Consider the following 15,916-nt stretch of genomic DNA (forward strand, 5'->3'; position numbering starts at 1 on the left):
CCGTAGCCGAAACATCTCCTCCCGCAACGCAAATATCTGTCGAATCGCATCAGGCACCTGAGAAGGAAGAAGAAGACCTTTCCGCAATTCTTTAGAATCAGCTATCACATCATCTGGTTCAAAAACATTGGAATATTTCCGAAAAGCTGTTACTACTTCATTAGAAACAAATTCGGTAAAGTATAGTTTCTCCCTATCCTCCCATGCTTCAAGCTCTCTCAATAACTCTGCAAGGGAGACAGTATCTTTGTTGACCCGATAAGCAATCTTACGGAGATCAGCCATACGATCGGCCGACAACATAGACCGCGTATCCACTTTCTGCCCGGGCGGTCCAGAATCCTGACCTCCTCCTCTCAGAGCAGGGGGGCCAGCCTAGGGAGGCGGAGAGCGATCTAATAACGAAAAATCATCATCAGTTTTACTAAGGACAGGATAAAGAGGCTGTCGAACAGGATACGGGCCAGATATTTGCAACCAACGTTCTTTCTCCTGTTTCTCTTCTAATTCCTTTGCTTTGCGCTTTTTCGACTCATGCGCTCTCTCACGCTCACTCTTATGTTGCTCCTTCTCAATCAGTGCCTGCTCACGCTTCTCACGCTCTCGCACCTCTTTCACCCACATACGTATACACTCAAACATGTCTTGCCTCACTCGCTGCTTACACATACACTGCTCCACATACTCAATTTTCCGCAAATCAAATGATCCATACATAGGCCATCGTAACTCAGGATCCTTTTTTGTATATTTCCTCCATAACGTGGTGTACATTATGGGGGAAAGACCAAACTTGACATACATATCCCTATTCGGCGTCCCTTCCGGGGGAGCCGGCTGTGATTCTTCAAGTACCAACCGGTCATTTCCAAAACAGCAGCACCACTTACGGAGTGCGATAAAAACAGGCATGACTAAAATAGTGCAAACTATGCAATATTATAATTAAAATGGCACTTAAAACGTTGCACCGCTCAAATCCAAAGTTTAGGAGAAATGTCTCCACATTGCCTGCCTATATGTGTTGCAACGCATATATGTACAGTTTAGGAGAAATGTCTCCACATTGCCTGCCTATATGTGTTGCAACGCATATATGTACAAATTCAAACCAAACAATATGACTAGTCACCTCAAACAAACAAACAAATTAATCGCGGCAAGCGTATCCTAAAACTGCCTTCCCAATCAAGACTACCAAAGGCTCGCAGCAAGTACCGTACAACGATTATTACCAATCAAGATCCTCCAGATTCCAACTGCCAAGTTCCAAATTCGCCCAAACGGCCACTATGCAGCAAACCGACTGAAGAGGTCTCAGTCGATGACCGGCGCTACCCAGATGGTCAGATCGGAAGGGAAGGAAGAGTACCTCGGGATGCCAGGACTAAAAGGCATCGCTTGCAGTGATCATGTCCCCGGCAAGGTTCCAATCCTTCGTCACGACCAATCCTTCGAGCATCCGAGTTGCCGATGAGCCCTACATTGGGCGCCAATTGATGAATACAGGCCTCAGCAAGGCCTGCAAGTGCAAAGGGTTCGCCCTTCTGTGCACGGAGTCCTCAGACTACACAAGAAATTGGCACGGAAACTGGAAATACAAAAACATAGTTTAATAAACCTTTAAAGGTGGTACTACAGCCCACACAACACTCGACAGTATTGTACAAAGTTGTACAAAGAACTCAGACATGGGGTCCCCTTTTATACACAAAGAAGGGGTTCATAAGTAGGCGGTTACAGCTCAACACATGATTTACAACCATATATGGACGTTTCTTGAACATGATCGATACATGGGTGGAGTTAACGGTTCTTGAGACCCGCCAAATGCACATTCCAATCTACGCTAATCAGAGACAGATGTGACTCCTACTGGGCATGCGCTAGATGCACAAGGAGCTATTTATAGCCTGTTGCTAGGCAAACTTCAGGGGTGACAATCAGTGAGGTAGGACTCGCCTCATGGCGAGCACATGACAATGTATGGCACACAAGATGAACGCCAGAAAACAAAATGGAGTCTGACCGTATTTAAGTATGAGCGGGAAAACTAGAACAAAGACACAATAGCATGTCTTCAGTGAATGCTTAATACTATCGCTGTTTTATTTACAACAGACGGAGAGTCCAGCACCACCAGCAGGACGGCCCCCTCTCCCACCAGCCCGGAGCCCCATTGACTGCCCTCCTTGTTCCAGAATGAGCCAGTCCCCGCCAAAAAGGAGTCCCCGACATTTTTCTTGGCCGGGACCCAGCCATTGCTTCTTCCAAGCACCGGCAGCTCAAGTAGGGCCGGAGAGTCCAGGACCACCAGCAGGACGGCCCCATCTCCCACCAGCCCGGAGGCCCATTATCTGCCCTCCTTGTTCCAGGATGAGCCCGTCTCCGCCAAAAGGAGTCCCCGACATTTTTCTTGGCCGGGACCCCGCCAGTTCTACCTCTAGCAACAGGGATGGGTGGGTGGGCAACTTCCTTCTAGCTGCTACCTGCGGCGCCGAGGCAAGAGGACAAAGAGGGCTTCTCCCTTGTGATTAGCGTTCTTATTCCTTTCCCTGGGGAGGGGTCGCCTGCGAGCTTGTCCTACCTTCTCGAATTTCCTGCTAACCCTTCCCACTCCCCTTGTCCACGTCTACTGCAGGCCCAGCCTCTTGCCTGTAATGCTACTAAAGGCCCCCCTCCCCTAGGCGCGGGGTGGGGGGGCCTCTCATTACAGTGACTTTGCATAGGGAAATAACTCTGATAATAGTTGCAGGGTCTCTTAAATGTAATTTTTCTCCATAGCTCTAATTTAACCCCTCCTTGCACTCTAGATTAGGTTAAATATAGTATTTTATAACAAATATATATTTATGAATAAACACCATGGCATGAACAATGTATGCAGCTATGCAGGGTATAGTGACCCATATTCAACGGTACATAAACGGTCCCCACTTGGTTAGGTTCATAAACCCGTAGTGAATTGTGAACCATTGGTGATTTTGAAGGCAGGGAGATACGTATTGCTTAGTAAGGGTCATGTGAGTAGTTTTGCCGGTTGCTCTTCCTTCACTCTGGAAGCAGAAACACCCGCAGGCACTAAAGAGCGATCGAATCTAGCTCTGAGGCGCAGCTTCCCATTCTCCCCTGTTTCAAATGCAATTATGCTGCTGAAAATTGGGCTTCAAATCAGGTTACTTCATTGTTTGTTTTCTCTCAGTGTATTGAGTGCCATGAAAAGAGCAGGTGCTTCTAAGTGGTCCTCGGTGTTTCAGGAAAGCACCTCCCGGCCTCAGAGTTACAAAGCGGACTCTCAAAATGCTTTATTTCATTACATTCTCAGCAGCATTTGATCAGCTGTGCAATACACAGAAAGTCGTGCATGTGTATTAATTGACCCGTATGCACACAACAGCCGCCCCTCACCTATGTCGAAGGTTTCATGCACCCAACCAATAAAGCTAGAAAACAGGCTGGTATATTATAGTCCCTTTTCCGCATCCCCCAATCCCTCTGCTATCTTCTTCATCATACTTTAATAAGCAAGGGGGTAGGAAAACTGTTTGGGCAACTCAGCTATTTGAGTTTGTCTGTGTTTCACTCTTTCATCTCAGCAGCACACACGGACGGAGTCCCCTGCATGCCATTTAACAGAGCACCAGCAACACCCAGGCCTACTGCAGTGTGAGATGTGTCTGGGTATATTTGTAAGCTACACACATTTATAATTGGTGCCTCTTCTGCTGAAGTAGTTTGGATACTATACTAGACAATAGAAGACCCTCCTTGTGGGATCAATGCATAGGTGTGTGTTTATGTGGGCCAGGGCAGTGGTGTGTGTGTGTGAGCGTTTTTGCATATAATGGCATGTTAGTGCATGTGTATGTTTGTGACAATGAATGTCTAAGAGTGTCTTTGTATTAGTTTGAGCATGTGCGAATGCATGTGAATTTACATGTGAGAGGGTATTATGACCTAATGATATTATTATATTTAACTTCAGGGCAATAGTTTGCAGCATGGATTGCATTCTTTGCTTACAATGTTTGATGATTAATATCTGGAAAAGTGCAATTTTATTTATTTTTAGATGACAAACAATGTTGAGCTTTTCACGGAAATTGGGAATTTATGTGTTATAGAGAGTAACACAAAATATGTATTTAGGTATGGTCTTCACTCAAAATATGGTTCTTAGCTCTGATATTGGTAGCCACAGTTCCCGTGTAATATATTGCATGGTGATTGACTGCAGAGATTTTATGAAACAATGGCGAAAAGACATCTGTTGCCTAATGAAAATATACAATTTAAAGTGTCACCGAAGTTATGGTATGGAGTGGCGGGAGTACCCCACAACAGATTTCACTGCATAAATAAAAGAGTGGAGAGGGTGAAATATTTAGGGTCAGGAAATAATTTCCGGTGCAGGCAATATGATTGTCACACAGTCCTCGGAGTTGTTGTCCATGGGGTCTATTGAATTACAGCTGCGAGCCCTCACTCTCTCCATGGAGGAATTAGTAACTGGAAAAGTTAAGAATTTCATATTCCTGAAAATGTTTAAATATGATATACAGATTTTGCTAGTTAGTTATTGAAGTAATAGGCTGTGGTTCGGTGTTTGAAATTATATCCGAAATACAAAATAATACATGCAAGGCGAGCTTTAATTATGATAACATGTATTCCTTAACTGAACTGCATACGGATTCAATGTTTGTTGTCCTATACCTGGAAAAATCCTCGCACTTATTTAATAAGGTTGCATGAGCATAAACTGAGGAGGTTTTTTTCTGTATTTTAGAGGTGTCTGTTTACTATTAAGATGTTGTACATTCTTCTCTCTGCAATTTGTTTGACGGAAATGCTTGTGGGGAATGCTTATTCAAAGACTGTAAAAACATTAGATGATTAACTTTTGTAGTGCCGAATTATCGTGTTTTTATTTTTTGATCTTCTTACATTTGTATTTAGTATTTTTATCATTTTAATGATAATGTGCCATGTTTGTTTTAAATTTGTAAATTGCTACAGATTCCTTTGCTCCACCACCATAGCCACGCAGTTCAGTCAATCCACTTATTTAGCAAAAACACTCTCCGGTCACACCCCACTCGAGCTTACACCCGCCTGGGGTAGAGTGCCGACCCCAGTGCCCACCTGGAAATTAGTACAACAGCTACTGGGGGATGCCCTGTTCCGTACCACCCTATCCAATACCATTGAAAATTATTTATCTGAGAACTGGAACACAGCTTCCTCGAATCTAATTGAGTGGGACGCACTTAAGGTGGTGGTGAGAGGAGCAGCAATCAGGCGGATAGTGGGGGCCAGACAGGAAGCAAATCAAATTTGGTAAGAGTAGAGAATTTACTGACCACCTTAGAACAAGAAGCAGTGACAGATCCAGATAAACGGAATGCATTACAGAGTTCTCGCATTACTCACGCTGAAACACTCGAAATGTTGCGGGTTATAGGCCATAGAGCCATTATGCTACGGAAACACTCGGAAGCAGATAGAGCTGGGACCTTATTAGCTCAAATAGTGTGGGACAGACCTGAACCACCCATTATTACTCATATACATTCACCGTCTGGCACACACGAAACAAGAGATAAACGAAGCCTTCTGCACTTATCTCAGTACACTTTGCGCAGCCCCAGCACACTACACCGACACCTCTATAGACGTCTTTTTATGAGATTTACTGATTCCCTCCCTACCGTCAGACGTACGGGAAGAAATAGCGGGCCCTATAACTCAACAATAAATACGTATCGCGAATAAAGGCCTAAATTGGTGGCAGAGTGAGCTAAAGAATGATAATGGATTAAATCCAGATCAGTTGACTGGGGGTGAGGGCTTGCAATGTTCAACACTGGGTCCATCATCCCCTTTGCTTTGGCTTTGTTCACCCTAAGTTGGCAGGGTATGCCCAGACGTGGGTCCCTTGCTCACTTTGCCACTGGATTCAAGCTAGCCTGTCTGATGACGGCTGATTAGCCAGAAACCAGTCCCAGGATGGTTGTTTCCGGTCCAGGGAAGACATGTTTTGGCAGTTCGGGCTGGACTGTTCCCATGAGGCACAGGGTCGGACTGATTTGCATATAGCCATGTCTGACCTGGGGTGGTAGAGTGAGCTAAAGAATGATCATGGATTATACCCAGATCAGTTGACTGGGGCTAAGTGCTTGCAATGTTCAACACTCCGTCCATCATCCCCTTTGGTTTTGTTTAAATCGTAATAAGGCACTTGGCCTAGACGGTTTTCCTATAGAATTTTTATCAAATCAATTCAGATGCCCTGGTTCCCAAATTGGAATAAGTATATAAGGCGGCTCTAGAGGCAGGCCTTATATGCTTATAGGCCTTATAGTCCACTATGCAGGCCCTGGTCGCCTCCATACTCAAGCCGGGCCGCGATGGCACAGACATCACTAATTATAGACCTCTATCCCTACTGGCAACTGAATATAAGATTTTAAGCAAAGCGCTCATGAACCATATACAGCCCTATCTTAACACCCTCATGCACAGTGACCAATGTGGATTTCTACCGAATTGCAGCACGTCCCTTAATACTAGACGGTTACACTATGTTATGAACGCTACCCCGGATGCCTGGCATTAGACCTACGTCAGGCCTTTGATTCTTTAACCTGGGACTACATGTTCACTGCTCTACAACGCTTCGGCTTCCCGGCTGACTATCTCAAATGGGTGCGTCTACTCTACACCTCTCCCACGGCAAGAGCTTGCACCGTACAGCATATCTCTGGCGAGTACGTGATTCACAGGGGTACACAGCAGGGTTGCCCTCTGTCTCCCCTGCTGTTTGTACTTGCGTTGGAACCCTTAGCAATAGCCCTGAGACAGTCAGCAGAACACAGTTGGGAATACCCATTGATGACACGACCCACCTCACCTCCATGTGTGCAGATGATATACTTTTATATCTTTGTGATTTATCTGCCGAAGGCACACCTCTCCCCACTATTTTTACCGACATCGGAAAGATCTCTGGCCTCGTTATTAACTCAGGAAATCAAATGCCTTCTTCTTTCGGGAGGGGCTCTACCCAGATGAGGTACAATTCGGTACCTATACGCTACCAGTAACCCACACCACATTCAAATATTTAGGAATACAGGTCTAAAGATTACAGGCGGACCTACTGGAGGCCATAACGGCACTGCACTCGAGTGTGGCCTGTTGGACATCCTTCCCCTCTCAGTGATGGGTCGAATTGCCATCTCCAAGATGGTAGTGCCCACTCGGTTATTATAATTTTTTCGTGAACTTGCCCCTAGTGGTTCCGTCATCCATATTCTGCACCTTGAAAAATGTATCCCAGTGAAGCTCATATTGGATGCAGGTCGCTGAAGAGTGAGCCTTCAGAAGCTACAACTGGAGCCCCGCAAGGGAGGTTTAGGGGTCCCTGACTACAGGGCATACTACTATGCTTGCCAAATCCAGTGGCTACCTTATTGGACAGCAGGGAGGAATCTACAAGAAATAGGGATTACGTCAAAGGATATAGATCAGGGCATGCAACATTCCCTGATCCTACCCAAAGCTAGGATCCCCCTTGAGGGACCCCTTTTGCTGAGGACAGCGCTACAATGTTGGAAGAAAGCTCTGCAGATGTAACCCCTTATTCTCCTATTGCTGGGTATTCCCATTCCAGCGGATAGGCTCACGAAGGCTAGAATACGCACCTGGACAGAGGCAGGTGTGGAGGAGGTTGGTGCTTTCTTTGGCGATGGTAACCTCCTGGATCATGAAGCATTCGTGCAGACTACTGGGGCACCGGAAAGTCAGTATCTATTATATCAAATTATATCAGGAGCACTTGGCCACTGCAACACAGAGAGCCCCCACAACATGACCTGGTCCATTTACTATATTATATGGGAGCTGGGGGACATCTTATCAAATGTTTATACAGCGGTATCAGGGTGCATGCCGGCATCCCACTCATAACCCACGTGACAAAATTGGCTGGAAGACGTCGGATCAGAACTCACTGACAAAGCATGGGCAATTATGCTAGAACATCCCAGGAGGGTAATAATAATAAATAATAATAAATTGATACTTGTATAGCGCACTACTCACCCGCAAGGGTCTCAAGGCGCTTGTACGAATACCGCTGTGGAACCCATCCTGGCTTTCCCTGTGAGACGTCCACTCCTGGGCACCCCCAAGGTGGAGGCCAGGCATCCTTAGCGTTGTGGGGGCCGTTGTGGAGATTAAGCAAGCTATTGCCCAGAGTTGCAGAGTGGGACTCCATGATTGGAATAGGCACTGAGGCGAGAATGGTCAGGCCAGTGGAATTTTGAGCCCAAGACACGCCGAGGCGGGGAATTGAACCCTGGTCCCGGGCTAGACCTCTGCATCAGGGTCTGCCGCTCTAATCATTGAGCTACACTTCTCCACCCGTATCCCGCAACCTTAAATTGAAATTTATCCAAACAATGGTCCTACATAGAGCCGACCTCACCCCACAGAGGATACAACGGATGTTTCTGTAGGACCAACACTGCTGCCCCTGCTGCAAAGGCGATGAGGCAGATTTTATTCATATGCTATGGACTAACCCACGTATATTAAAACTGGAATGCGTTCGGCACTTCCTAGGAGATGTCACACATATGACAATTAATGACAATTCCCTGGAGTGCCTTTTGGGACTCCGTAGACGTACCAAAGCGCAGAACGTCGAAAGACGTTTTCTGGATCTTGCCCTTTTGCTAGCAATTAGGGCCCTCACTCTGAGGTGGAAATCCCCCAGATGCCCGTCATTGTCTAGTTGGCAAGGTGTTATGATACAATGGGAGAGGAGACTAGAGGCTTACGGAAACTGCCCATTTCTATGCAATGGGACATCATGTTAGAGGACTTCAAACAATTAGACCACATCCCTGTACAAAAGACTTCCACGCAATAATCCTTTTTCACACTACACAGGAATACAGCTGCCCCAAGCTTGCATACCATTATGGACAGAGTAGGATGCATGATACCTCGCTAGAATCAGAAGGAGCAGATCAGGAGGTGGGAAGGAATGGGAGGAGGGGGGACTAGTTAGAAACTAAAGTTAGTTTAAAACATATACATGATTAGTATTTCGGATCTTGATGTAATGTTAATGACCATTTATAAGTCTGTACTTCTCATACAACCAAGGCGAGTGACTGATGATCTACATTTGTAACCAGAGGTTATATCATTGTCAAATATGTATTATATATGTGATGGAAACAACAAAACCAAAATACCTTATGTACTGAATGGTCCTGCCTTTACGCTGATGAGGTGTTTCAATAAAGTGTGTTACAAAAAAAATATATATCTTATCTGTCTTGCGCTGATTTGTCAGTGCTCTTCTTCACTCCTGAAACCAGCACAGGCTCCCCACCCAATACAGACGCTGCTGTTATATCACCCCCTTTTGTACCGCTTTTGGCCGCCATAAGTGTGGCAGGGTATGCTCAGACGTGAGTCCCTTGCTCACTTTGCCACTGGATTCAAGCAAGCCGGGCTGAAGACGGAACACCCCTTTTGTACCATTATAGAAAGAGAGCAGCACCAGGATTGACCTGAGGGCCCTCATTCGCCGATCAGACAGTGCGTTAGTGCTTTTGGCATTATTGCTACTGAACATGCATTTCTAGACATCATTTTCCTTGACCTAGAACCATATTTCCTATGTAAAACCTGAGTTTCAGCACCAATTCTCTCATCTAGCAATGCATTTCACATTTGTTTAATAACTCCCTCCGCTCAGTATTTCAGACGACACAAGTAAATAGAACTCAAAGCAAAATTGTAAAAAATCTTGTTAATCTTGAGATTACGGTCCTGTGGTCAAACATTTCTTCAATCCAACTATCAACAAGATGAGGAAATATTCCTTTCTATAGAGTAAATTCTGATTCATAGGCTGTGGATATTCTGGTAATATAGTGGAATTTCTGCAATCACAAACATACGTCTGGGGACCGTATTGTGGGTGCTTGTGGTCAGTCTGCTTGCACAGGTATTGGAACACTCACACACTCGTATGTTTTTGTTTATTCACATACCTTTTGCAGTTTACCACCCTGCGAAGATACCCAAAGTTGCTCCTGTCAAAGGTATTAGTAGTGGTTTTGGTATAGGACTGGTGTGGGCACACCCATATATTTAATATGGGTGACTGTCTATAAAAATCTACAGATTGCACAGGGATCTGCAGAAAAAAAGTTCTTCCCTAGGAGGAAAAAAAGAAAAACAAAAGATAAATGCTCAATTCACATTAGAGCCACATCTAAAGAAGCATAATATTCCACGTGGTAAAATCTCATCAAGACAATATAATTAAAACATGAAGTCAAACAACTGTAATACATTTTATCATCTGTATACTTTTCCATACAATGGATTTTATCCAAAATAAATGGCAGTGACCCAAATATCCCAACCATTGCAGAACCGTTGATCAGATTTAGTTTGACATAGGCTTTTCTTGACAAAGTTTAGACAGAGACCCTATAAGGTCCAATAGGAAAGATCATTGTGTACAAAGTAGTCCATGCCTGTGGTATTCTCATTGGGCCTCATGGAATATAAGACTGTTGGACCTCATTGTGGCGGACTTGGGAATGAGGGGGGGTTGGAGGTTCCTAGATTGAGCCTTTACTATATGTCGAAACAGTTACAGCAATCAGTACAGTGGATAGACGACAATGATAATTGAGAGAAGCGGTTGCTGGATTGAACTCATGGTAGGACTCCTTTACCGGATCTCCTTATGATGGGATCAAGGGTACCCGCGCAATTTCCATATCTTATTAGACACGTAGCTGCGATTTGGGAGACTGCAGTGACGACAGTAATGAAATGAGTGCCATATGCTCCGAATGTCCTTTTACGGGTAGTGTAACTATTCAAATTAATAAGTCAAACTATGACTTTTCATAATGGATGGAGGGAGGTTGCTGTAGGATTGGAGATTTGTACTCGGGACAGTGGTTCCTCACAAGCGAAGCAGCAGAATCCATGTTCAAATTGGGCACAGGCCAATATCTTCAATATGCAAAGATTTTTTGCGGAAGCACGTGAGCTCTGGCTAATGTTTCCAGAAGAACCGTCAGTGACTGTCACTCTTCAGGTCCTTATGCCTCTGGCAGGTGGCCGCAGACTTGTGTCTAATGAATATAAGGCATTAAGAGAGGATTTAACAGCAGAACCACTTCCAGTTCAGGCCAAAGGGGACAGGTTACTAGAGGAGCCCTTGACGGAATCAGAATGGAAACGGATACAAAAAGTGTTCAAACAATTTAGTTCCAATGTGAGATTCAATCTTACCCCATTTAATATCGTTTATAAAACACACCTGACTCCATATATACTTCATAAAATTTACTCAGTCCGCTCTGCTCAATGTCCCAATTGTGATCAGTACGAAGCCCAGTTCCTACATATGACTTGGGAATGTACCGAATGGAAATTATACTGGGGATCGATACTAGAAATCTTGAGGTTGGTGAAGGGATGGGCGCTGCCCTATTCTATCAAGGAGGTACTCCTGGGATTTCTTCCCAGACCTAAAGGGAGGAAGCTTACACGAAGACTCCTAGAGTTGGGCTGGTGCTAGCTAAAAGAAGGATTGCAATTAAGTGGATGAGCCTGCAACACCACAAAATGGAAAACTGGGCTGAAGATCTCAGAGAGTGGGCCACAGCAGAATTGATTTGTATGCGACGTCATCGTAGAAAAGAAAAGTTAGAGGAGGACGCAAGGTCATGGTGTGTTATGATTTCAGAGATCCCCATCCCATAGACCACCCCTCCCCCAAGCTGGGGAGGAAACGCAAACAGAGGAAAGGAGTCCAGAAACTGGAGTTCTGCCAGAGGATAGTCTTGAAACGAGGGCATAGCAGTTAGTCTAAGGTGAGATACTGATCAGTCCATGCTGTACAACGGTGAGAAGGGCTTCCTAACGTGGCCCTGGGGGGTGGGGGAGAGTTGTTTTTTGTTTTCAATGTAAGCTGCTGCAAACAGTTTATTGAGCGATTTATGTGTATATATTCAGATGCAGTGCTGGAGGTTTCAATACCAGACTATAGATGATAACTGTCCTTACCAGCAGTACGGTAACATCCTTTTTTCCTTTTACGTATAGGTGATTTTTAAAAGCTATTGTATGTGGCACATTAATACTGGTATCATATTACGCTGTTTATGTACAACTGGATATTCAATGAAAACATTTAAAAAAAGACTGTTGGACCTACAGGGTCACTCCCAAACCTTTTGCCTTTTACCCTCCACTTTTTGCTGAATTCATTTTTTTGTACTAGGCTCTTGTGCACTTTACCACAGCTTCAATGGGCATCCTGCTGGCAGGAAGGGGAGGGGGTGGAGCTAAGCACAGTCCATTTCACACCTGAATAGCATGTGCTCTGCCTTCACACAAAGTGCCTAATGACCTTTTATTGTCACCGGAGCCAGTTTGGAGCCAGGGCAGGGTCGCAGAAGATGGGCTCCAAGGTATGAAAAAACGACCTTCAGGTCCACTCTTCAGTTCACTACTGGTTGTCTGGAAGGACTCTCAGAGAACTGCCTGCTGCTGAGACCTGCTGTGCACCCTGCCAAACTGCTTCTTTACCTGGAAGTACTGTCTTGCTGCTTGGAGCCTGCATTGTACCCTAACAGGCCAGCCCTGCTTTTGAGCCCTGCATCTTCACCTGCACCCAGGTCTACCAGAAGTGACTCCAAGGGCTAGTTTGCTGGCCTCCTGTTCAGAGTCACAGGAACATAAAAGAATCCACTGTCTTGAACCTGTACCTGGGCCCAGAATGAGTGAGCCCTGAACTCCCCAGAGGTGTACCACCAGTCCTAAGCCCTTGGTTGCGGTGCTAAACGTGCACAGATGGCCAAATCCCACAACTGAGAACTTTGAAAAGTTTTTGGCTAAAAACTACACTAAGAACCAGGAGGAGACCAGGACGAACCTGCTTGCCTATCTGCCTGTGGTGCATCGCCAGTTGGATTAACTTTTCTTCTACTACTTTCTTCTCTGCAGCATTAAATCCTTTCCAGCAGTCCTTCGTCAAATGGGGCATCAGGCCTCGTGGTATTGTCTTTGGCTACAGCCCTCTGCCTCATCCTGCTGGAGATTTATGACTTCCACTTCGGCAACTATGTCCAAATGTAGAAATCTTCACTGCGGCTTCAACTAAAAGGCTATCCGGTTATGACGCTTTTTCTTCGGACACTTCCTGCAGCCTTGCCCCACTGAACTTTACCTTCTCAAAGCATTTTTCGGAAGAATCTTTTTAAGTCCGAAGGTAAGCGCTATCTGGGGCCAATCCACTTCTTGTATCCAAACTGTGCTCTATTGTGGTTGGCCATATCTTTTGACTTTGTACACGGTCTCTCACAACTAGATGTCCACAGTTGGTGCTTTGATTTTTTTAGGTAATAGTTTTTTCTAAAAACTTTAAAAATGCATAACTCCGGTTCCACTGGTTGGAATTTTGTCACTTTGATGTGAAATAATTTATTAAAATGTGTTCTGGTTTTCTAAATTTGTTTGTGATTTTTCTTATGTTGTGTTTTCACCTTATTATTGTTTATGTGCTGCATACTCTTCACATATTGCCTCTAAGTGAAGCATGACTGCTTTTTGTGCCAAGCTACCCAAGCTTAAGCACAAGTTAATTTAGTGGATTTTTGTGGCTCACACTGCAAGGGATTGTGACTGTTGCGTAAATCGGGCTAACACCCCAGTCAACCAACAATCCAATTTCTCACAATTGCAATACAAAGAGCTAGATTTAAAATCATAGCCATAAAATTAGCTTGATAATGAATAATATTAGACTGGATGAGAGGTCTATATATGTCACATAGCTTTGATTTTAATAATTTGGCCATGGGTTAGACTCTGTTATTAAGGGACAGTCCTCTGAATTTTCGGTGGAAGCATTACATCTAGGAGAACCTTTATACTATACTGTCCTCATGGTACTGTAAATTACACCAGAAGACTTTCCTCTGGACTTAACTCTTCCTCCAGCAAACAAAGGATATTTGAGTACCTCCCTAGTTTAGTGCAGTGAAATGGAAGGGTCGTCAAAGAATTCTACATTTTTAAACCATATCTAAGATATCACTATAAATCTGCTTGGCTGTATTTTGCCTATAATAGGCAGAGACAAAAAGAAACCTCAGCTCCTTATACCCATACTGGCTCTTTGGTAACTGTGTAACAGTGAATATAGAAAGAATAATATCCTGCAGTATGCTGGAATGTTTTGTGCATATAAATACTAGTGACTGATTTTGTGCCTAATGACTTAAGTGTGAAGCCACCAGTGGTCTTGATGGAATGAAACAATTTGCCACTCTATTGCTTGAGAATATAATAAATACATTAAAAACATGAACTGCAATTGGCATTAAGTTTGCAATATATTTCCTTTTATTTTTATCCATAGTTTTGTGCAACGCTTGGAACCACCCCCTCCTGTGCCTTCGACAACATTTTAGAACTTGGTCCAATTTGTAAGTCTTCATCTCCTTTCTTTATATCATTGTATTCATGTTTAAACATTCTGGCCCATGTTTGCTCACATCTGATTCATTGCTGCATCATTTTCAAATAAAAAGTCCATATGTGTATGCCACTTCAAAACACAAAATCTCCATTTACAGTCCTGTCTTAAGGCTAGATAGTTAATTTAATTAGGATGAAAACGAATCTGATGCATCTACATGTCTATTCTGTCCTAGCCATGATGTGGTCCATGTTGCCAAGGCTGGACTCTGCACTAAAAGTATCCAAAGCAAACATGTTCATGCCAGCACACATTGCACTGAACATCAAGCATGGCTAGCAAGCCTGATGATCTTCAGGGAATTGCTTGGATCTTGGGAATTTTTTTATTTTATTTGTTTAGTTTGTATAGCGCAAACAGCTACCCAACAAAGGGTTTCCCGGCGCTTGTGATTCAGTGAAGGGAGTTTGGAAGAAGCTTTTGAAAACGTGAGGGCAAATAAGGCAATTTACAGGCAAATGTTTTAAATATATTTGCTGAAAAGCCACTGTGACTTACCAGGAAGAACAGGACTGTCCCACTACACCTTTATGTAGTACTAGCAGCCCGTCCTGACGTTGTCCGGGTATGAATTGCTGCCGGCCAGTAGTATATTGTTTTGTAGGATTTCGTTTTGATAGCATTTCTTATCTGTGACAGGCCTGTGAAACGCTCCGATTCACAGTGCACTGCTGATGCACTTAAGAGTGCGCGTTCAGTAGTGTGTGAACTCGAGTTTCCCTACTTTATTTTTCCTTGCAATATTATATAGCGTGAACTCGACAACATGGCATGAGCACAATTTACATTACAGAAGAACACATTCATTTGTGGTAGGCACGCGGAGACAAAGCGATTTGCCTGGAATCACAGGATGTTGAGCTGATGCCGAGATTCAAACGTAGCTCCCCAGCTCTAAAGTTCGCAATTCTAGAACTTGTGGCGGGAGGTGTCTCTAAAAGTGTATGTCGGTGCTGGCCATCAACGAGAGAGACCTGTGCATTTTTCAAATCGGTGGTGAAAAAATATGAGTATGTTGCTGGAGATGTGGGCCGCCGTGCCACCAATGTACTTACCGGGGGAGGGTAAACACACCCATTATTCCGCAACTATCTTTCCGCATATCATCACTCTGCATACTTTCATTACGAAAGTACCAATACTCCTCAATGCTATTATAACGCATGGCATTACATTTCATATGCTTTTACCACTCATACATTTACAACAAAATTCGTTGTAAATGCATGAATGGTAAAAGCATGTTTTTTTAAATGTTTGGATAAGGTATGGGTATAGGGGTATATGTTTTGGGGTACTGAGGTATATGTTTTGGGGTGT

General features: G+C 44.1%; 2 protein-coding genes across 3 annotated transcripts in view; both read left to right on the top strand.

Moving 5' to 3' along the window:
* LOC147722438 (aromatic-L-amino-acid decarboxylase-like) overlaps positions 1-15,916 on the top strand; it is a 1,636,613-nt gene that overhangs the window by 1,362,406 nt on the left and 258,291 nt on the right. The gene's annotated exons all lie outside the window — the stretch shown is intronic.
* Positions 1-15,916, top strand: part of LOC147722439 (aromatic-L-amino-acid decarboxylase-like) — a 712,354-nt gene that overhangs the window by 438,119 nt on the left and 258,319 nt on the right. For both annotated transcript variants that reach the window (XM_086964959.1, XM_086964960.1), the window contains one exon: positions 14,477-14,543. In XM_086964959.1, coding sequence (XP_086821085.1) covers positions 14,477-14,543 — 67 coding nt within the window. The remainder of the gene's footprint in view (positions 1-14,476; positions 14,544-15,916) is intronic.

The sequence above is a fragment of the Lissotriton vulgaris genome, chromosome 4_1 (genome assembly GCF_964263255.1).
Source record: "Lissotriton vulgaris chromosome 4_1, aLisVul1.2, whole genome shotgun sequence".
NCBI classification, from domain to species: Eukaryota; Metazoa; Chordata; class Amphibia; order Caudata; family Salamandridae; genus Lissotriton; species Lissotriton vulgaris.